Below are 21,630 nucleotides of genomic sequence, written 5' to 3'. Positions count from 1 at the left end.
CTGGAATGACCAGTCTTTATTTTTAATTAATTTTTAAAAGGTCTTGTGATATTTCCTCCATAACTTGCAAAGAAACAAAGAATTTATAAAAAAATGCACTCTCCAAGTACTCCTCAAAGAACAGACCCAGTCTCACCCATGCAAGAACTGTATGAATGTACTAAATCTGGGGGAGTGAGAAATTTTTTTTTCTTTAAAAAACTTTCCACTCCTCTAATTGTACCTCAGGTAGATTGAGGAAGTATTTCTTATCAGAGATTACAGTTTTGAGTTTTTTAATGGGAAAATTAAAAAATTTTATAATGATAGTTTTTAATTTCATTGAAATCGAGAATCAATTCCAGATTCCCAATCACGGAGTTTAAGTTTACATTTCTTTTTTAAATTGGAGTAGAGTTGCTTTACAATGCTGTGTCAGTTTCTACTGTACAGCAAAGTGAATCATCTATATGTATACATACATCCCCTCTTTTTTGGATTTCCTTCCCATTTAGATCACCACAGAGCACTGAGCAGATTTCCCTGTGCTATACATTAGGTTCTCATTAGTTATCTACTTTATACACAGTAGTGTATATATGTCAATCCCAATCTCCCAATTTATCCCACCCCACCCCCCCTTTACATTTTTAAAGTAGCTCTTTTGGGCTAAGAAATCTTTAGAATTGTTGTAAGTACTATGGCAGCAGTCTACAAAGCAGAAAAGATTATACAGACCTGATGTGGAGATCATGGGAAAGCAGTCTCCATCAGATGTCTGTTATATATACCCTAGAAATTCTCAGCTTTACATCACTAATCAGGGTGCAGATTTTGAGGCTTTCTTTAGATGGGACACATGAATCCAGAAGTCTATTTCTTCAAGTTCCATGCCATGGTAATTAGTCCATAACATGTGATAAGGGCCTTTTCAATGAGTTTGGAAGGACTCTTTTTGGAGATGTCTTTACCAATAGACAAAGTCTCTAGGCTGTAAAATATAATGTTTGCTGTCTTCATCTCCTAGGAGCATGCTTTGGAAAGATTGTTCTACCAAACCATTATTATTCTTGGTGGATTTAATCAGAGCTTTGCAAAAGTGAAGTATACCCGCTTTATGAGTTGAGGGTCAAAGGAAGCAGGGACCAATGGCACTGGTTGTCCTGTAATTATTTCAAAATGTGAAGGCTTGTGAATTCCAAAGGGAATAGATCTAAGATTTAGGGGAACTAATGACACTACCTTTGGTCAGGGTATTTGGAAAGTTTCAACTAATTTAGCAAACTGAATCTTTATAGTTCCATTTGTATTTTTTTTTTATAATTTTTAAAAAACTAATTTATTTTTGGCTGTATTGGGTCTTCGTTTCTGTGCGAGGGCTTTCTCTATTTGCAGTGAGCGGGGCCACTCTTCATCGCGGCACGCAGGCCTCTAACTGTCACGGCCTCTCTTGTTGCGGAGCACAAGCTCCAGACGCGCAGGCTCAGTAGTTGTGGCTCACGGGCCTGGTTGCTCTGCGGCATGTGGGATCTTCCCAGACCAGGGCTCGAACCCGTGTCCCCTGCATTGGCAGGCAGATTCTCAACCACTGCACCACCAGGGAAGCCCTTTCCATTTGTACTTTTGACCAGTCCTGAAAACTGGTCTATGCTGCAGAACTGGCAAGACAGCACAGGCTTCTCAACATAACTGACCAGTAAAGGGGGTTCCACAATCACTGTGGTGGTCTGGGGGATTTCCCAAGTGGGAACAATCTTTTCTAAAAGGACTTTAGCCGCAGAAAAGGCAATCACCTAGAAATGCTTCAGTTCAACGTGAAAACATGAAAAACATTTCCATCCACAAGATGGGGGCAACTGTATGAAATCCATTTGCCAGACCTGAGATGGTCCATTGGGTAAATTAAAATATCCTGGTATGGGGCAAATAGGTTTCCCAGGGTTAAAGTTAGGACAAGTGGAACAAGCAAGATAAGCGCTTTTTGTAGACTTGCCTATGTTTCCTTACTAATATTGATGCATGAATGTTAGACCAATGGGTTAACTCATATATAGCAGTTAATAATGGAAATTTTAGGTTTTCTGGTGGGACTGGCTTATTATTTGGTCCCAATAAGAATTTCTTTCCTTCATGGTACCACCAGCTTTAAAATTTCCAATTCAGTTTTTATTTCAGTGGGCAACTGCTACATTTCCCTGGTTATTTTCCCTTAGATCTGCACCAAAGGGAATAATATTTTGAACAATGACAGAAGTCTGGTCTATGGACTTCATAAGAGCTGTGCTTTTTGCAGAAATTCAGTGAGGTGGTTTCCTTTGGCTACCAGTTGGACTTAGAATGTCCAGGAACTATAATGATAGGCAGAGCTGTTGGCAGGAGCATGGCATCCAACAAATTTTGGACACAGGGACATTTTCCTTTCTTTTTTTTTTTTTAATATTTTTTTTTTTTTTAATTTTTTTTTTTTTTTTTTTTTTATTAATTTATTTTTATTTATTTTTTGGCTGTGTTGGGTCTTCGTTTCTGCGCGAGGGCTTTCTCCAGCTGCGGCAAGCGGGGGCCACTCTTCATCACGGTGCGCAGGCCTCTCACTATTGCGGCCTCTCTTGTTGCGGAGCACAGGCTGCAGACACGCAGGCTCAGTAGTTGTGGCTCACGGGCCCAGCTGCTCCGCGGCATGTGGGATCCTCCCAGACCAGGGCTTGAACCCGTGTCCCCCGCACTAGCAGGCAGACTCTCAACCACTGCGCCACCAGGGAAGCCCCAATATTTTTTTTTTTATTTATTTACTTATTTGGTTGTGCTGGGTCTTAGTTGCGGCAGGCGGTCTCCTTAGTTGCGGCTCGCCGCCTCCTTAGTTGCAGTACATGGGCTCCTTAGTTGTGGCATGTGAACTCTTAGTTGTGGCATGTGGGACCTAGGGCTGGAACCTGGGCCCCCTGTATTGGGAGCATGGAGTCTTAGCCACTCTGCCACCAAGGAAGTTCCACACAGGGCCATTTTAAATTTTTTCTCCACTGGAAGTAAGGAAACCTCATTGTTCCCATAACATTTCAAAGTTGTGAACTATCCCCATAAGTATATCAACTATCAGTATTGTTGTTTTCTGTTTTACCTTTAGGTAGAATACATCGTGGAGTGAGGGCATAGAATTCAGTTTGTTGGGCAGAAGTGGTCAAAAGCAAGTGTCAATGACTTCAATAGGATTGATACTGCATACACGGCACATAATTTACTGTTTTCATATTTAAAGTCACAGCCATCAGTAAACCAGGAAAGATCAGCACTGGTCAAGGCAGATTCTTGCAAGTCATCAGGAAGGTTTAATAAATAATCCATCAAAATGAAACAATCATGGAGAGTTTCACCCATGGAAGCCCACGCACCACAATGAAGAGTAGCCCCCGGTCGCCACAAGTAGAGAAAGCCCATGCGCAGCATCAAAGACCCAAATGCAGCCAAAAATAAATGAATAAACAAATTTATAAAAAATAAAAGTCGATGATTTTTCAGTATGCCAGCATTTTTTAAAAATTTTATTTGTTTATTTTATTTTTGGCTGTGTTGGGTCTTCTTTGCAGGCATGGGCTTTTCTCTGGTTGTGGTGCTCAGGGTCTGCTCTTCCTTGCTGTGCGTGGGCTTCTCATTGCAGTGCGTTCTCTTGTTGTGGCTCACGGGCTTAGTTGCTCCACGGCATGTGGGATCTTCCCGGACCAGGGATCAAACCTGAGTCCCCTGCATTGGCAGGCGGATTCTTAATCACTGTGCCACCAGGGAAGCCCAGTATGCCTGCTTTTTTAAAAAAGTTTCTGTTAGGTGGAAGGTTGACTTCCACTTCTTACACGCTGGACATGGAAACAAGAAGTACATTTTTGCCTTATTTTTCTTAGTTAGTCATTGCTTTTGAAAATGTGAAGAAGTAATTACAATCTGAGGACAATAATATATTTTGCAGAGAGCATTTCTACTTGCTTCTGCTAGAGAAGTGGAACACAAGACATTTGTAATAATCTTTCTTCAATTTCAGTGTCTAGGAGAATTTAAAGCTAGGCTAAAGTCAATATGTGGTCCAGCCTTTTCCAGTTTATCCTGTTTTGTAGGATGCAGCCTTGTAAGCATCCACCCAAAAAGGCAAGAATTTACTCCATATCCCCCCATCCTCAGCTTTGATGGTTTCTGGATTCCAATTTCTGTCTCCTTGTTTTTACAAAGCTATAATAAGCCCAGTTAAGCCTCTTATCAGTCTTCTCAGTAGTTAGTACTCTATTTCAATCTTTCCCCAGAACTTGGCCCTGTGATTCTGCACTGCCCTTTTGGCTCTCTGATGCCTTCAAACAAATATATATTTAAGTGAAATATACTATGCATAGCACACTATACAGTGTTCTCAGGAAGACGGTTGGTAAATTGCACCTGATCTTTCATTAATACAATAAGCAGTTTCTAGTATTCCTGGGATAAACTCAACCTGAAATTATCACACATTGCTGAATAAAGTTTGCTAATAATTAGTTAAGCATTTAAAAAATCTATTTATCTATTAAAGTCTCATTAATCTTTTAAAATGGGTAGTGATAACTCCCTCTTCTATTTTCTGGAAGAATTTTGTATAAAACTATAACCATGGGACCAGCTCAAGCTGATCCTATTGTGTCCATTACAGGACATCTAGTTGTCTTGCAGATGCAGCAAAGCCAAACCTGCTAGGCATGTCACCTGGGCATACACAGAGAAGGAAAACCCTCCTCAATTAACTCTTGGAACCCACATTTCCTCCCTACACAAGCAAGAAAACTGAAACATGACTGGAACCTGACTGCTGGAACTCTTTCAGAAAAAAGGGGTCTGTTGTCCAGGAAGATGTAGGGCTGAAATCCAACATTCCATATCTTACCATAAATGACCAAGTTTAAATTCCTCCAGTCAAAATCTGCCCCACCAGCATTTCCATACACCAACTTGCCTTCCCTAACTCATGTAACTTTAACCAAACCTCAGATTAGGGAGGCAGATTTGAGCCCTGCCTCCTGTTTCCTCCCTGATGGACCATGAAATAAAGCTCTTTCTTTTCTCAAAGGTAAAAATATTGTCTACTACACCAGGCAGCAAGCCTTGCTCAGTAATAAGACTAGAATTAATTATTCCTTGAATATTAGGTGTTACGCAATGGTAGAGCTCTATAGGTATGGCGTGTTTCTTTGTGGGAAAAATTTTAAGCTATTGATTCAATTGACTTGAGGTCAGCACCTCTGAGGCTGTCTGTTTATTCTGAAATCAATTAAATTGTTATCTTTTCAGAATATATCTTTTCTAACTATGTTTGTGGGCTATCACATATACTTTGAACATATGCTTTAATTATTAAAGAAAAGGATGCATTGACCAGACATAATGAATGTCCATGTTAAACATAAAGATTAGGGAACTATATCCAATTTCCTGGGATAAACCGTAATGGAAAAGAATATATACATAAAAAGAACGTCTCTGTGTATAACTGAATCACTTTGCTATATTACAGAGATTGGCACAGCATTGTAAATCAACTGTACTTAAATATAAATAAATAAATAAATAGATAGATTGTGGTGATACGTGCACTATCTCTGAATATACTGAAAGAAGCCATTGCATTATATACTTTAAACGAATGGCTTGCCATGTGAATTATATCTCAGTAAAACTGTTATAAGAATTTTTCCCCAGGTGCCAGGTCACTTACTTTTATTTTTATGTTTTTTTTTAAACCTTAAAGGAATGTACCCCTGACATGTCTGATGTTCTTTGTTCTGACAAGAAATAAAAACTGTGCTGAAAACCCTGCTTCTCTGGAGCAATTCCTCAGAGTTATCTGAGAAGCTGTCACATGGGCTATAGGCTCAGTTTGGCTGAAATAAAACTCTCCTCAATTCTTATTATGGATTGGTTATTGATTATTTTCATTGACAATCATTTGAATTTCTCCAGCTTGGTCCGTTGATGGTTTTTATCTGGGTGAAAAAAAAGTTCTGTTGGATGCAGAATTCTAGTTAGAGTCAGTCAGTTTCTCTGTCTCTCTTTCTCTTTCCATTAAAGATATTATTATTCTATCTTCTCATGTCAATTTTTGCTGTTAAACAGCCATGCATTCACCTCATGGTTACTTTTTATTTAAAAAAATTTTTTTAAATTTATTTTTGGCTGCATTGTGTCTTCGTTGCTGCGCACAGGCTTTCTCTAGTTGCAGCAAGCAGGGGCTACTCTTCGTTTTGGTGTGCAAGCTTCTCATTGCAGTGGCATCTCTTGTTGTGTGTGGCTCCAGGCACATGGGCTTCTGTAGTTGTGGCACACGGGCTTAGTTGTCCGCAGCATGTGTGATCTTCCTGGCCCAGGTCTGGAACCCGTGTCCCCTGCATTGGCAGGAGGATTCTTAACCACTGTGCCACCAGGGAAGCCCCATGGTTATTTTTTGTAGGATCTGCTATTTTATTCTTTTTTAGAATAGTTACTAACATCTCTGTCTTTTGACTTATTGCAGTTTCACTATGTGGTAACAATGAGAATTTCTTTATACGTTACCTTGCTTGAAATTTGTTGGACTTCCCAATGATATCAGTTATGGAAGATTCTTACCCATTGTTCTTGGACCATCATTTACACTATTGTTTCTCTCTGTTTTTCTCATACATTCTCTTCTGCCAGTGATGTGGATACTAAACAAAATTCTGTCCCTAAATATACATCACATAGGTGTGAATTCAACTAAAAAACCTGAGTGAGAGCAAGCTTTTAGCTTCTTTCTCTCTCACCTTTTTGTTCAGGGTATTTTTGTTCAGGGTATTGCTGTTAACTTCCTAGTTTTAGAGTGTTTCCCTTTTAGATCTTGGTATCTGCGTATCATAGAGTCATAAAAGTGGAAGTTAAAATTTGTCCTTAGGGACTTCCTTGGTGGTCCAGTGGTTAAGAATCTGTCCTGCAATGCAGGGGACGCAGGTCCGATCCCTGGCAGGGGAACTAAGATAGCACTTGCCGCGGGGCAACTAAGCCTGCACATCTCAAGTACAGAGCTCATGCACCAACAACTAGAGAGAAGCGCACGCACCACAATGAAAGATCGCTACGGGCCACAATGAAGCCAAAAATGGGTCTGGATTTTACAGCCTGGCTCTGAGAGTCCACCACACCTCTCCAGCCCTTTAAAAAAAAGAATATATATATATATTTTAAAAATAATAAAAAGTAAAATTCCTCATTCAGCAAAGACTCTCACAGTGAAAGTTGGTACCTTATTAACTTACTTCACAAGAATCCTCAATCAATTTTGCCTTTGGGAGTAATTTGCTTATAGATAAATATTTCTTAAACTCCTGTTGTGTGCCAGGCACTATTCAATGTGCTTTTGGTATATCAATGAACAATATGAAGATCATGGTACTAGAGGAGCTTACATTCTAGTGTGAAGAGACAAAAAATGAATAATGTACAAAATTAAACTAAGAAATTGATAAACTATAACAAGAAGAACAAAACTGGAGCAGTACAAAAAGAGGACTGGAATTTATGAGAGAAAATGGGAAGACTGTAACTTTACTAGATTAGACATATAGACCTAATTGAATAGGAGGAATTTGAACAAAGATTTGAAGGAGTTGATGTGACATCTACGTGGACATTAGGAAGAAAGAAGAACCAGTATTAAGATTCTAAGGCATAAGTATCCCTGGCTGTGTTCAAGAAAAAGCAAGTAGGCCAAGAATGATCAGGAAAAACAGATGAGTTTACAGAGTTAAATAGGAGCATATCATGTAAAGTCTTGTAGGCCATTGTAAGAACATTAGGTTTTACTCTGAGATGGGGAATGTCTGAAGGATTTGAGAAGGGAAGTGAAACGATCTCGGTAAAGTTGAAAGTCTCCCTGGCTACCACACTGACAAGAGGTTGTAAGGAGCAGGAATGGAAGCAGGGAAACCAATTAGTACCGTATTATAATCTGACCTAGAGATGACATTTGGCTCATACAGGGTGATAACAATGTAAATTCCAGGAAGTACTGGGTTCTGAATACACAGGCATCCCCTTTCCAGAAGTTTGCTTTAGGCCATTCTGCATTTATGAAATACCTACATTAGTATCTGTTTTCACCAACCAAAAGAAATCTGAAGAGAATTTTTGCCTTTTTTCTTAAAAGCAAAAATGGCGTTCATGTATGTTTGTAGTGAGCCATTACAGAGTCAGCTCATACCCTGAGCAACACAAAGAACAATACCACAAAAGCTGTTTCCCCTGGAATAGTATCTCAGAATCAAACTGCTATAATTTTGAACTGTGCTGTGAGCGTCTATGCTTTGTCTGGATTTGTACTGTGCCTCCTTTAAAAACATATGTCCTAATGTAATTGTTTCTTTTCTTTCCAGTTTTCAGCCTAGTAAAGGTTTCATAGGAACACTCCACTTTCATATAGATTGAAGGTAGAGACAGCAGTATCTCCTGACTGAATATGAAGTGTGATAGACTGTTGAGGATATCTCCAAGCTTATTTGCTTAAACAATTAAGGTTGCATTTGTCATTGATAGAGATGAGGAATTCTCCACATGATGCACATTTGCTGGTAAATACTCTTTAATATATTAAATTTGAGATACTGTTCAGATAAGCTGGAGATCTGCAAATTCCTACTACTCCTGTCAGAGCAGCACAAAAATATGTTTTAAGAGGATTTTAAAAATACTTTCTCCAGTGTTTTACGTTTTTCAATTGGCATATTCAGTCAGGGCTTCTAATATGTCATACTACCAGAAATGTGCTGTTTTCATTCTATAATCTGATTCCACCCCCACCAAGGAAAAAAATCTCTACTGAATATTCTATTGAACACTGTTGCTATTCTCTAAACTTTTCCTAGTCTTTGACATACTTTTCTAGGATAAATAAAACGAAACTGCATTAACACTGCCGACTTTAACAAAGACAGTAAGAGGATTCCACGTAGTTTTTGTTTTTAGAATATTGACACTGTTTTGAGGTTAATAAACCCTAAGTGTGATAATAACAATGGTGAGGCAGAGTATGAAAGGTTTGTAAAGGGAAAGGAGGTGCCTTTCTCTTTATAATGGGGTATTCCCTGTAATACCCCATTAATACCTGTGGTACACCTGAATCTTTTGGATTTTAATTTAGATCTCACTGCTTAGCCTTGTAGGAGGTAACAAACATCGATCCATATTTGGGATAAATGCATTTGTTAATATGATTCTTTTTTTTTTTTTTTAATATATAAATTTATTTATTTATTTATTTATTTTTGGCTGCGTTGGGTCTTCGTTTCTGTGCAAGGGCCTTCTCCAGTTGCGGTGAGCGGGGGCCACTCCTCATCGCGGTGCGCGGGCCTCTCACTGTCGCGGCCTCTCCCGTTGCGGAGCACAGGCTCCAGACGCGCAGGCTCAATAGTTGTGGCTCACGGGCCTAGTTGCTCCACGGCATGTGGGATCTTCCCAGACCAGGGCTCGAACCCGTGTCCCCTGCATCGGCAGGCGGACTCCCAACCACTGCGCCACCAGGGAAGCCCTGTTAATATGATTCTTTAGAGTTATGGAGAAATCACATCAGGAAAAACTGGGATTTATGAACTAATAGAAGACCTATTTGAATACCTATCAACTGACAGTACCATATTTGACATTTCTAGTCCTAAAACATAGAACAACTTTGTGGTACCTCCTCCCAAAATTATACTACTGGAAATATAGTAAGAATGTTCAATTCAGGTTTTAATACAATTTGTACTGGCCTTTTGTTTCATTTCTAAAACTTTTTATTTTGAAATAATTATAAATGTACAGGAAGTTATAAACATGATATAGATGTACCCTTTATTCTGTTTTCCAGTGGATACATTTTACATACATTACAGGACAATATCAAAACTGGGAAACTGAAGTGCACAGAGTCCTATGCCATTTTATCACACATGTAGATTTGTGTAACCAGGACAGCAATCAAGATATAGAAGTATAAAAAAAAGTATTCTATCACCACAAAGATCTTCATCTCACAACTCCCAAACAGGAACACCCACCATACTTCTCATCCCAGTACCTAGTAGTCTGTCCCCATTTCTAAAATTTGTCATTGCAAGAAGTTATATACATCAGTTTATACAGTATGTGATTTGAACTTTGCTTAGACTTGTATTTTGGTCTATTTATAAATAAATTTGTAGATTTATGTAGTTTTTTTTTTTGGTGTTGCTGTAGGTACTACATTTGATGTGCATAACCTGTCACAGTCTACTTGTGTTGACATGTTACCAGTTCAAGTAAAGAGTAGAATATGGAGTTAATGTTCCAGGTTCCTGAAGTCAGAGTATTTCCAATACATTACTTAAAATTCATCTGCACAGATTTGTCTATTTTTCCACATTTATTTATTTAATCTTTTATTTATATTAATATGGATTCATATTTACTTAGTGTTTTGAGTTTTAATCCATACTACTATATTTATTTAATTGCTTAAATTGTTCATGCTTGGAGTACTGGCAACTTTTTCTGCTGGCTCCTGTGTCTCTTTGACATATTTTCATCTTTGATTTTAGCACTTCTTTACTTTTTGCTACTGCTAGATGTTGAAGACACATCTCATTGTCTCATATATTTCCTGCCCCAGTCTTTAATCACCCAATTTTCCAAGGAGCCAAATATCCTTTTACTAGAGAATAATATTAGAAACCAAGATCCAGGTACTGGGGCTGCTATTGCTACTAGTCAAGGTTTCTAGTAGCCCTATCCTTATAGAGCAAGGAAATATATATGTGAAAATTATGTTGTGCATATACCTGTATCTACAATTACTTTATATCCCTATTAAGATACCTTAAATTAAGCTAAAAGTTCATAATTATGTGTCCAGCTCTAATCAATTATCATAGAGATCATTCAAGCCTCCTCGTTTTGCTTGTCTGTAACCTCTCACTCCAGTAGTGAGACCCTGGTGCCTACTATTTCACCATCTATTTGCTTAATTGTTTAATTTCATTATACCCATATAGTGGTTTCAAAATTGTTAACCCGTACCCCCATGGGAAGCAACTTTATCAACTACTGTACATTGTTTCTGTACAGTTCCTTTTGCCTTTACTTTTACAGACCCCACCTCATTTCCAAAGTTACTTAGGTAAGCAATTCCCTCTTCTCTCTTCAGTGTGGTTGTTTGACACTTTTGCAATACAGTTAGAGTCTTTCCTGGCACCTTGCATTCCACACAAGCCTCTTCTGACACCTAAATATTTGTGTGTGTGTATATACGAACATAAAGATTCTCCTTTTGTGCTGCAAAATTCTATAAGTTTTGACAAATGCATAGTGTCATGTATCTACCATTACAGAATTATACAGAACAGTTTCATCTCCAAAAATATCCCCACTGTTTTCTCTGTTCAACCTTCTCCCCATTCCAAACTCCTGGGGATCACTGTCTGTAGTTTTGTCTTTTCCAGAATGTCATATAAGTGCAATCATATAGTAAGTTGCCCTTCCATACTGAATTCTTTTACCATAGAAATTTAAGACTCATCTATGTATGCATTGCTTGATAGCTTATTCCTTTTTTAAAAATTTTTTATAATTAATTAATTAGTTAATTAACTTTTGGCTGCATTGGGTCTTGGTTGCTGTGCAGGCTTTCTCTAGTTGCAGCGAGCAGGGGGCTACTCTTCGTTGCGGTGCGTGGGCTTCTCATTGCAGTGGCTTCTCTTGTTGTGGAACATGGGCTCTAGGTTTGCGGGCTTCAGTAGTTGTGGCATGTGGGCTCAGTAGTTGTGGCTCATGGGCTCTAGAGCGCAGAGCTCAGTAGTTGTGGTGCACAGGCTTAGTTGTTCTGCAGCATGTGGGATCTCCCCAGACCAGGGCTCGAACCCATGTCCCCTGCATTGGCAGGCGGGTTCTTAACCACTGCACCACGAGGGAAGCCCACTCATTACTTTTTAAGTGCCGAATAATATTCCATTGTATATAGGTACTATAGCTTTCTGGTTCATTAATTCACTTATTAAAGTGCATCTTAGTTGATTCCAGTTTTCAGTGCTTATGAATAAGGCTATTATAAACATTCACTTGCAGGTTTTTTGTGTGGACTTTTATCAATTTATCAGTTTTTTAATTTCATGCATTATACTTTTTGGTGTTGTATCTAAAAATTCATCATGAAACCCAGGATCACATAGAATTTCATCTATGATTCCTTCTAGAATTTTTATACTTTTGCATTTTTAACTTTAGGTCAATGATCCATTCAGGTTCATTTCTGTATCTAGGTTATTTTTCTGCCTATGGAATCCCTAAATTTACTTTTTAGTTAACTAATACTTTATTAACTAGAATTTTTTTTATAACTTGTACATTTCTTTCTTAAATTTTGTGACTATAATTTCCTTTTGGTGAAATTCTCATTTTAAAAATATCTTACTCTCTTTAAAAAAAGAAATCGTATCCAATCTGAAGTCTTTTCGATGTTTAAAATTTCTTTATTTTAAATATTTTTTGATTTTAAACATACTTGTTTTAGAATCCGGATAGCACTTTGGAAATGTTATACCAAATTTAACTGAGAAAATTTCGCTGAGAAAACGTGAAGATCCTAGTGGCTTTACTCAAGGATTCATTAACTGAGCAGCATCCCACCTAGCAAATACAAAGGAAAGCTGTTTAAGACAGAAAGGGGTGGGACAAGAAAGTCACAAACAAAAGAAAGAATTATTTCAGGCAAAGTTGTCTTCTTGTGGGTGAAGGCGGGGGTCTATCAGTTTGATTATCTTACTAGTGCTGGCCAGGCAATTCCAGACTGAATGATGAAAGGTCACATTCCTGAGGGAGTCTGAAGCTCAATTAAGTCTTGGTTTAAGACTGGGCTTTAGCACAAGAGATTCCATTTTGGGGCTGTTGTTTCTTTTTTACCAGAAAGTTCTATCTCTTTGCTGACTGAAAAAAAATGCACAACCTAAGAGTTGAGAATTATGTTTTATTGGGCAGACTTTCTGAGGACTCAAGCCCAGGAGGCAGCCTCTGAAGAGACTCTCTGAAGAGGTAAGGGAAGAGCCAGGGTATATAGGGGTTTTTGCAACAAAGACCAGGTAGTGAGAACATCAAAAGATTAGTGTTAATTAAAGAAAAGCAATATCTCAAGTTAACAAAGTTAGCACTTTTTTATGTATGGGAAGGTGCAAGGGTGTAGGCTCACTGAAATCATTCCTTTGATATGCACCTTAACTTCATAGAGCCAGTATCCTGTTCTTTCCCATCATGATTCCCATCGCTGTAAACCGCTGGGGGCGGCTGCAGTGGCTAAATGGCAGCAACATCCTTTGTTTACTAATATGGCAGGCAACATTTTTTCATTTACAACTTTAAATTCTAGGCTATTGGATTTAATTTTACTGTTTGCTTACTGTAATGGGATTGTTTCCTTGTGTTTTACATACTTTTGCATAAATTCATTTTCTGTATGTATCAGATCAATTTACTTTTGATTTTTGAAGGCATTCCAGTAAGAAGGCCAGGACTAATTTTTATTGACTTTGTAAGGACAAACATAGGTTACAACTCTTCTCATGCAAGACTCATTTTCCCACCCCAAAGAAATGCTATAATAAGTTTCCTCATCACCAACCTGGTCTCTTGTCTTTCCTTCTTCCTGTCATTTTTTTCTACTGAATATACATATAACTAACTAACTAACTGACTGACTTTTAAAGGCCCCCCCCCCTTTTTTTTTTAAGGATCTTTGTTTCTTCTCATCTTGTTATTAAAATAACACTCCTTAGATTTTGGGACAGCTGCCCCTACTCTCCCTTGCTCTTTGTTGCAGAGTCTGCAAGGCAGTTACAAAGATGATGTCAGTATGTTTTTTTCTTGTTCACTGAGAATTGCCCTTACATTATTTTGGGACAAAGCTAATATTTAAAGAACTGAGTTTTTATTTTTTTGAGGCAGAATGTCTTTCGGGATACTCAGTGTACCTTATTACAAACAATGAAAATCTCTTCTCATAGTCCTCCTGTCAGAGGACTATCAGAGAGTGTGTGTATGAGAAATACTACTGGCACTATTTCATGTGTTAAAAAAATTAAAGCTTAATTTATGATCTCTTATTTTGAAAATTTCCACATTTAAGTGATCTACTCCAAGTTTTTCCATTATTTGGCCAGGTGGCCTTGGGCTAGTCACCTGACCTAGCTGGATCTGTTTTTTTGTATGTACAATGGATGCGATTTTAAAACTCTTCTCGGGCTTCCCTGATGGAGCAGTGGTTAAGAATCCTCCTGCCAATGCAGGGGACACGGGTTCGAGCCCTGGTCCAGGAAGATGCCACATGCCACGGAGCAACTAAGCCCGTGCGCCACAACTACTGAGCCTGCGCTCTAGAGCCCGTGAGTCACAACTACTGAGCCCGCGCGCCTAGAGCCCGAGCTCCGCAACAAGAGAAGCCACTGCAATGAGAAGCCCGCGTACTGCAACGAAGAGTAGCCCCCGCTCTCTGCAACTAGAGAAAGCTGGCACGCAGCAACAAAGACCCAACGCAGCCATAAATAAATAAATAAATAAATAAAAATTTAAAAATAAATAAAACTCTTCTCAAACAGAAGAACACTGTTCTTTTTTTTTAAATTAATTAATTTATTTAATATTTATTTATGGCTGTGTTGGGTCTTCGTTTCTGTGCGAGGGCTTTCTCCAGTTGCGGAGAGCCGGGGCCACTCTTCATCGCGGTGCACCGGCCTCTCACCATCGCGGCCTCTCCCGTTGTGGAGCACAGGCTCCAGACGCACAGGCTCAAGTAGTTGTGGCTCACGGGCCTAGTTGCTCCGCGGCATGTGGGATCTTCCCAGACCAGGGCTCGAACCCGTGTACCCTGCATTGGCAGGCAGATTCTCAACCACTGCGCCACCAGAGAAGCTCAGGAACACTTGTTAAATTAGACCTTATGTAGAGTGTTCCCTTTACCCCTTTTATAAAACAAATAATTGCAACACTGCTGGGTACTAATCTCTCTTTAAACAACACCGTCTTCTCCACTTCCATCATCTCTGAGGGCTGAGGAGCCCGGAGCTCCAAAGAACATGGTTAATCATGAGACTGGATGATTCCTAACTTTTCTTTTATAAATTTACTTATTTTTATTTATTTATTATTTTTGGCTGTATTGGGTCTTCATTGCTGCATGGGGCTTTCTCTAGTTGCAGGGATCGTGGGCTACTCTTTGTTGCGGTGCATGGGCTTCACTTTGTGGTGGCTTCTCTTGTTGTGGAGCATGGGCTCTAGGTGCGCAGGCTTCAGTAGATGTGGCATGTGGGCTCAGTAGTTGTGGCTTGTGGGCTCTAGAGTGCAGGCTCAGTAATTGTGGTGCACGTGGGCTCAGTAGTTGTGGCTTGTGGGCTCTAGAGTGCAGGCTCAGTAGTTGTGGCTCACGGGCTTAGTTGCTCCTCGGCATGTGGGATCTTCCCGGACCAGGAATTGAACCTGTGTCCCCTGCATTGGCAGGCAGATTCTTATCCCTTGTGCCACCAGGGAAGCCCCCAATTTTTTTTTTATCATAAAAATTTAGACTTGATTTTGGGTTGGAGAGAGCTAAAAGCTCTCATTGACTCTGCAAGCTCAGAGCCCAAGAACTTAGAGCACCTTAAAAGTGTTTTGGTATCTAGCAATATCTGTCAGTCAACTTACCAATACTTATTGAGCATGGTACCAGCTCTGAGCCAGCTCTGAGCTCAGTGAAAAGAAACCTCTGTTTAAAAAAGGGGAAGCAATAACCACATCATTATATTTTTCCAGTACAAGTTGCCTTTTAGTACTAAAAGAATGGTTGAGAGCCATTAGTAGCTCACTATAAACTCTGGTATAATTCTTTAGTGTTCCATTCTAGACTCTTCGTGGTCTTGCCTAATTTACAAACTCAAGATTCTTCATTCTCTTGGTCACAGCCATACTCAAGTTCTTGAGTAAATTCTTGAATTTACCAGAACCCCGACATTCTCTGGCTTATGTGTTTTTACAGGTATGTTTTTGCCTCTGCCTGCAACACATACCCCCAACCACAGCTCCTGCCTATCCACCTCCTCTTTTGCAAGAACCTTCTGGGTTCCTTTAGGCTGCCGCAAATGCCTCTTTGGTAAGCTCTGCAAAAATTTGGGTAAATTTCATAGTGATCATCCTCTGTATTGCAGAATTTACTTATACAGCTTCCCAAGAAAGGGTGACATGGGAGCAGGGTGGCCTATAGGAGATTTATTTTCAGTAAATGTTCAGTAAATCATGGAATTAATTAAACAGTAAAATTTTGGAAAGCATTTTTAAAATTATTACCTATTTATCTTGAACATTTCCTGTTTTATTGCTGGCAGCTAACAAAATTCCGTGAGCACTTCTTCCATCTCCAATGAAATGATGGCTACAATCCCCAAATTTGTAGATGGTTTTCTACTTGCTCATTTTCTATGCTTGCTTCTATGGTTTTGAAAGGCTTATCAGTGTCTCACTCTTGCTGCATGATTTATTTAGAGATGATACCATACACACGTTGCTCCTGAAGAAGTAAAGAGATTCAGGTCTGTCAGGGAGCAGTTAGTGATGCCTAAGCATGTCAGCTGGCTCTCAACTGTAAAGCTTAGTACCTTAACGCTGAGCATAGGAAGTCGCTGTCTGCTGCTCAAAAGCATTTTTGGAGATTAGGCTGCCATCTCCTGGAACTTTGTCAATGAGTTCATGTATGAACTTTTTCAAGGGCTAGGGTTACTAGCAGTCTCCATTCCATAAACAAAAGCAGGTAGACAAAGGTTAACAATAATGAAAAGAAGGCAGAGAATGTTAGAAGACATGTAATTAGAGAAAAGTGTGCTTGTCGGACAGAGAAGAAAAAGGAAAACCAAAAGCTGAGAAAAGCAGTAATCATCTATTTGTTATTACTTACTGGAATACCGTTTATATTAAAGGTTACCCTTCCTTTCTTTCCTCTTCCCTCCCCCAACCCCTTTTTTAAAAGAGAAGTGTAATAGGATACTTGACCAATGCTTCAAGGAATTGGAGTAAAAATGGAACGGAACCATAAAAAATGGGACCAACCTATAATCCCAGTAACACAGGGCAACCCATAATTGACTATTTTTCTAGCTACCAGAAATAAAGTGATCACACCATTTATTATTGTCCATAAACCTGCACCTCAAAAGATTCTAGCTTAGAACAAAAAGCGTTTTTACAGCAAAAAATTTCAAACTGAAAGTCTGCTCACCCTTCGCTCTTTATCACTTTAAAAAAAATAAATTTATTTACTTTATTTATTTATTTTTGGCTGCTTTGGGTCTTTGTTGCTGTGTGTGGGCTTTCTCTAGTTGCAGTGAGTGGGGGTCTACTCTTTGTTCTGTGCGTGGGCTTCTCATTGTGGTGGCTTCTCTTGTTGCAGAGCACAGGCTCTAGGCGCATGGGCTTCAGTAGTGGCTCATGGGCTCTAGAGCTCAGGCTCAGTAGTTGTGGCGCACGGGCAGAGTTGTTCCACAGCATGTGGGATCTTTGCTGACCAGGCTCTAACCAGTCTCCCCTGCATTAGCAGGTGGATTCTTAACCACTGTGCTACCAGGGAAGCCCTCTACCACTTTTCAATTACAAATCAGTGTTTAGTTCTCTTATTGATGCTTATTTATGTCAATGACACAAGCTTCAGAAATTCCCTGGTGGCGCAGTGGTTAAGAATCCACCTGCCAATGCAGGGTACATGGGTTCAAGCCCTGGTCAGGGAAGATCCCACATGCCGTGGAACAACTAAGTCCATGTGCCACAACTACTGAGCCCGTGCACCTAGAGCCTGTGCTCTGCAACAAGAGAAGCCACTGTGATGAGAAGCCTGGGCACCTCAACCAAGAGTAGCCAAAAATATATGAATAAATTTATTTTTTAAAAAAATGTCACAAGCTTCATGACACCAGTAAGCATTGGGAACATTGGTAAAAGTTAGGTTTGCCTGTGAGCTGCCGAAATGGCCTCTAGGTTCCTGCATCGCCGCATTCGGGAGCAGCTAAAGGACCTGGTAGAGATACTCCAGGACCCCTCGCCACCTCCCCTCTGCCTCCCGTCCACCCCGGGGGCTCCAGGTTCCTCTGATTCCTCTCACTTTGTTGGTCCTCAGTCCTGCTGGTCTTTGCAGAAGGAAGTGACTCATGAGAGCCTGGTAGTGGGTTCCACTGAGAATGCCTTCCAGTTCATGGATGAGCAGATGGCCCAGGAGCGGCGTGGCCACCAAGTAGAGGGGGGCTGCTGTGCACTGGTTGTGGTCTACTTGCTAGGCAAGGTGTACGTACCCAGTGCAGATGACAGCAGAGCCATCATTGTCCGGAATGGAGAAATCATTCCAATGTCCCGGGTGTTTACCCCGGATACTGAGCACCAGCATCTTCAGATGCTTGGCTTCCTGAAACCAGAGTTGCTGGGTGGTGAATTCACCCACCTTGAGTTCCCCTGCAGAGTTCAGCCTAAGGAGCTGGGGCAGAGGATGCTGTACCAGGACCAGAACATGACTGGCTGGGCCTACAAAAAGATCAAGCTGGAGGATCTCAGGTTTCCTCTGGTCTGTGGGGAGGGCAAAAAGGCTCGAATGATGGCCACCATTGGGGTGACCCAGGGCTTGGGAGACCACAACGTCAGGGTCTGCAGTTCTACCCTGCCCATCAAGTCCTTCCTCTCCTCTTTCCCTGAGGTACGAGTGTATGACCTGACACAGTATGAGCACTGCCCAGATGACGTGCTAGTCCTGGAAACAGATGGGCTGTGAGATGTCACCAGTGACTGTGAGGTAGCTGCCACTGTGGACAGGGTGCTGTCAGCCTATGAGCCCATTGACCCCAGCAGGTACACAGCTCTGGCCCAAGCTCTGGTCCTGGGGGCCGGGGGCACCCCCCTGGGACCATGATTGGCATCTCCCCAGCAACAAGCTGGGTGCTGGGGATGACATCTTGGTCTTTGTCATCCCCCTGGGAGGGCCAGGCAGCTACTCCTGAGGGGCTCAGCCCCAAACCTCCCACCACCATCCCAATCTCTCCATGCTTACCCCTCTCCCAACCCAATTCTGAAGTTGTCTCCTTGACCTTCTTTAGTGGCAATTTAACTGAAGAAGGGGTGCCAGTTAGATCCAAAATTTTAGCTCTTGGCCAATAAACCAGATGGATTAAAAAAAAAAAAAAGTTAGGTTTGCCTGTAAAAAGTTTTGAAAGTATTTTTGGTGCCAGTGTAAAGGATAACCTTTAGGTCTACTTGTACGTCTAGATAAATTATGATTTTGTTATGTGACCTTTTAAGATCTGTATAAATTATGATCTATACATTCTACAATATCTGTATTTCTCCTTGTGCAAATGTGTGTATAAATATCAAAAATTCCTCAGTCTAAGGTTCTCTTATTATAATAAATTTACTTATGTTAATATGGGCATTTAAATTCTTGAGGAATCTGTAATCATTCAAGTAAAAGAGAATAGAGGAAAATACAGTAGAGGTGTTTCAGAGAAAGTAATTAAACACAGACTATAAACTACAGAACTGGAGTTACCATAGTTACTACCCACCAAAGAATAATGAAAATATGTGCATGTGTGCAAAATAGTAGGGTTTCCAGAGCTCCTCACTAAATGTCTTAGAATTTATTGAGATAACTATCTCTAAATTGTCCTCCCTCTTTATTTATTTATTTATTTAATTTTGACTGCGTTGCGTCTTCGTTGCTGTGCGCAGGCTTTAGTTGCAGCGAGTGGGTCTTCTTTGCGGTGCGTGGGCTTCGTATTGCGGTGGCTTCTCTTGTTGCGGAGCACAGGCTCTAGGTGCGTGGGCTTCAGTAACTGTGGTGCCTGGGCTCAGTAGTTGTGGCTCGCAGGCTCTAGAGCACAGGTTCAGTAGTTGTGCTGCACGGGCTTAGTTGCTCCATGGCATGGGGGATCTTCCCGGACCAGGACTTGAACCTGTGTCCCTTGCATTGGTGGGCAGATTCTTCATCACTGAGGCACCAGGGAAGCCCTGTCCTCTTTAAGTCAAAGTTTAAACATATCTTGTCTATTTCAGACCAAGGGAAATTTATTTACCCCCAACAAATAAAATTAGGTATTTCTTAAGATACCTATCAAAAATTAGCATTTTTCTACCCTTAACGAGTGGAGGTACAGCTGTAAAAGCTCTGTTACATGAAATATTATGCAACTTTCCTTTAGAAAAGAGTAATTTTTACAGAGACCTAGTTTTTCTGACAACTATAGTATTTATTTACAGCAGCTCGGATTAACGCCCCACTTTGGGATAAGTGCCGTAGACAGTAACAGTGTGTGGAGTGCCATTGGGTGGGCCCAGGAGACCGCAGGGAAAACTATTCATTCCCTCCCGACTGGTACGTGGGCGGAAATCTTAAGGTCCTTAACCTCTTCTGTTACCACAAGGTTGAAAGGAAACGGGGCAGGGAGAGTCCGGGCCGCGGGGTCGTTATTTCCCAGAGATGCCAAAAGTCTCCCGTTCTGGGAGCGGAGATCAGTGCCATACACTAGTTGCAAATAATGTGAACCAGCACCTGAGGAGTCCCACCGCCATGTAATACCTCGTGCTAAGGGACAGGTAAAGGAGATTTATCCGTCCTCGAGGCGCACTTAAGTCCGCCTCGAGGACGCACTTCCTGATCTCATCATTCGCCACCACTGCCTTCCTTGGTCATCTGGGCTACCGAGTAGCAAGGCCCGGACCCTCCCTTTTCAACAAGGGTGTAATTTAAACACCCGAACGTTTTGCTAAATCTGGTGACTACCCTTTCCGCAACTGACGCGTCAGCTAACCAATTACCAGCGGGAATTTCCTCCCCTTCCGGCCCCTGGCTGGGTCGGCCTCTGGTATCAAGCAAGTTCTGTGGAGCCGCAACTGACGTAAGACAACAAAGGTCACGTGAAAAGAACCGTTCGCGTCAATTGGCGGCGCCCGGCTTTGGGGGTGCGGACGTGACGGCGACTTGGGGTTCGCCCTGTGATACGGTTACAACAACTTTGTGCTGGTGCTGGCGAAGTTTGTGATTCTAAGAAATTCTTCCATTACAGCGAGGTTCCGCTTTTTCTGCTGTCCCCGCGAACCCCGCGATGTGACTCCCGGAGCCTAGCTCCGCATCCCTTGCTTTTGCTGTCACCTTGGGATTTTTCGTCGCCGCCACCTGTATCGGAGCAGGTGGTGGTGGTAAAGTTGGTTTGCCAGTCTCTCGAGGTTAGGGCGTCTTTTCGAGCTCTGGACTGGGGGTTGGTAGGTTTCAGCGTTGGGAATTTTACATTTATTGCGTTTGCATGAAATCTTGCGGAGTGTCGGTAGCTACCGCCGCCGCTGCTTTTGGTGATGAGGGAAAGAAAATGGCGGCGGTAAAACCGAGCAGCGAGACCAAGGAGGGGTCCCTCAGCTTGACAGCCGAAGAGAGTGAGGCACTTAGTGGATTGGACAGGTACGGACCGCAGTCATTCACCCAGCTGCCTCCACACGGGCTGGAGCCGCTGTTCTGGGAGACCCGAGCTCGGGTTGCCTCCGGTGGCGGCCCCCAGGCAGCGGTCGCTGGGGTCGGGAAGGGAAGGGTCAGTGGCTTTACCCGAGCGTTAGTTAACAAGTCGCGTGTCTTTCTTCCCA

The 21,630-nt window shown here is 41.2% G+C and overlaps 1 protein-coding gene and 1 pseudogene across 27 annotated transcripts in view; both read left to right on the top strand.

Moving 5' to 3' along the window:
* The first annotated feature begins 7,816 nt into the window (after positions 1-7,816).
* LOC309653386 (protein phosphatase 1J pseudogene) lies at positions 7,817-19,086 on the top strand (annotated as a pseudogene). Its single transcript has 2 exons — positions 7,817-7,898; positions 17,973-19,086. The product of its transcript is annotated as a protein phosphatase 1J pseudogene (transcript).
* A 1,860-nt stretch (positions 19,087-20,946) lies between these two features.
* LOC309653428 (lysine-specific demethylase 6A-like) overlaps positions 20,947-21,630 on the top strand; it is a 164,280-nt gene continuing 163,596 nt past the window's right edge. For all 26 annotated transcript variants that reach the window (XR_014259154.1, XR_014259155.1, XR_014259156.1 and 23 more), the window contains exon 1: positions 20,947-21,451. Coding sequence is in view for 22 of the 26 variants with exons in the window: in XM_082448076.1 (XP_082304202.1) it covers positions 21,300-21,451 (152 nt within the window). In the remaining 4 variants the exon portion in view is untranslated. The remainder of the gene's footprint in view (positions 21,452-21,630) is intronic.

The sequence above is a fragment of the Balaenoptera physalus genome, assembly GCF_965194825.1.
Source record: "Balaenoptera physalus genome assembly, chromosome: Y".
Taxonomy (NCBI): Eukaryota; Metazoa; Chordata; class Mammalia; order Artiodactyla; family Balaenopteridae; genus Balaenoptera; species Balaenoptera physalus.
The sequence above is the reverse complement of the archived record's forward strand: the minus strand, read 5'-3'. Positions and strand labels throughout refer to the sequence as shown.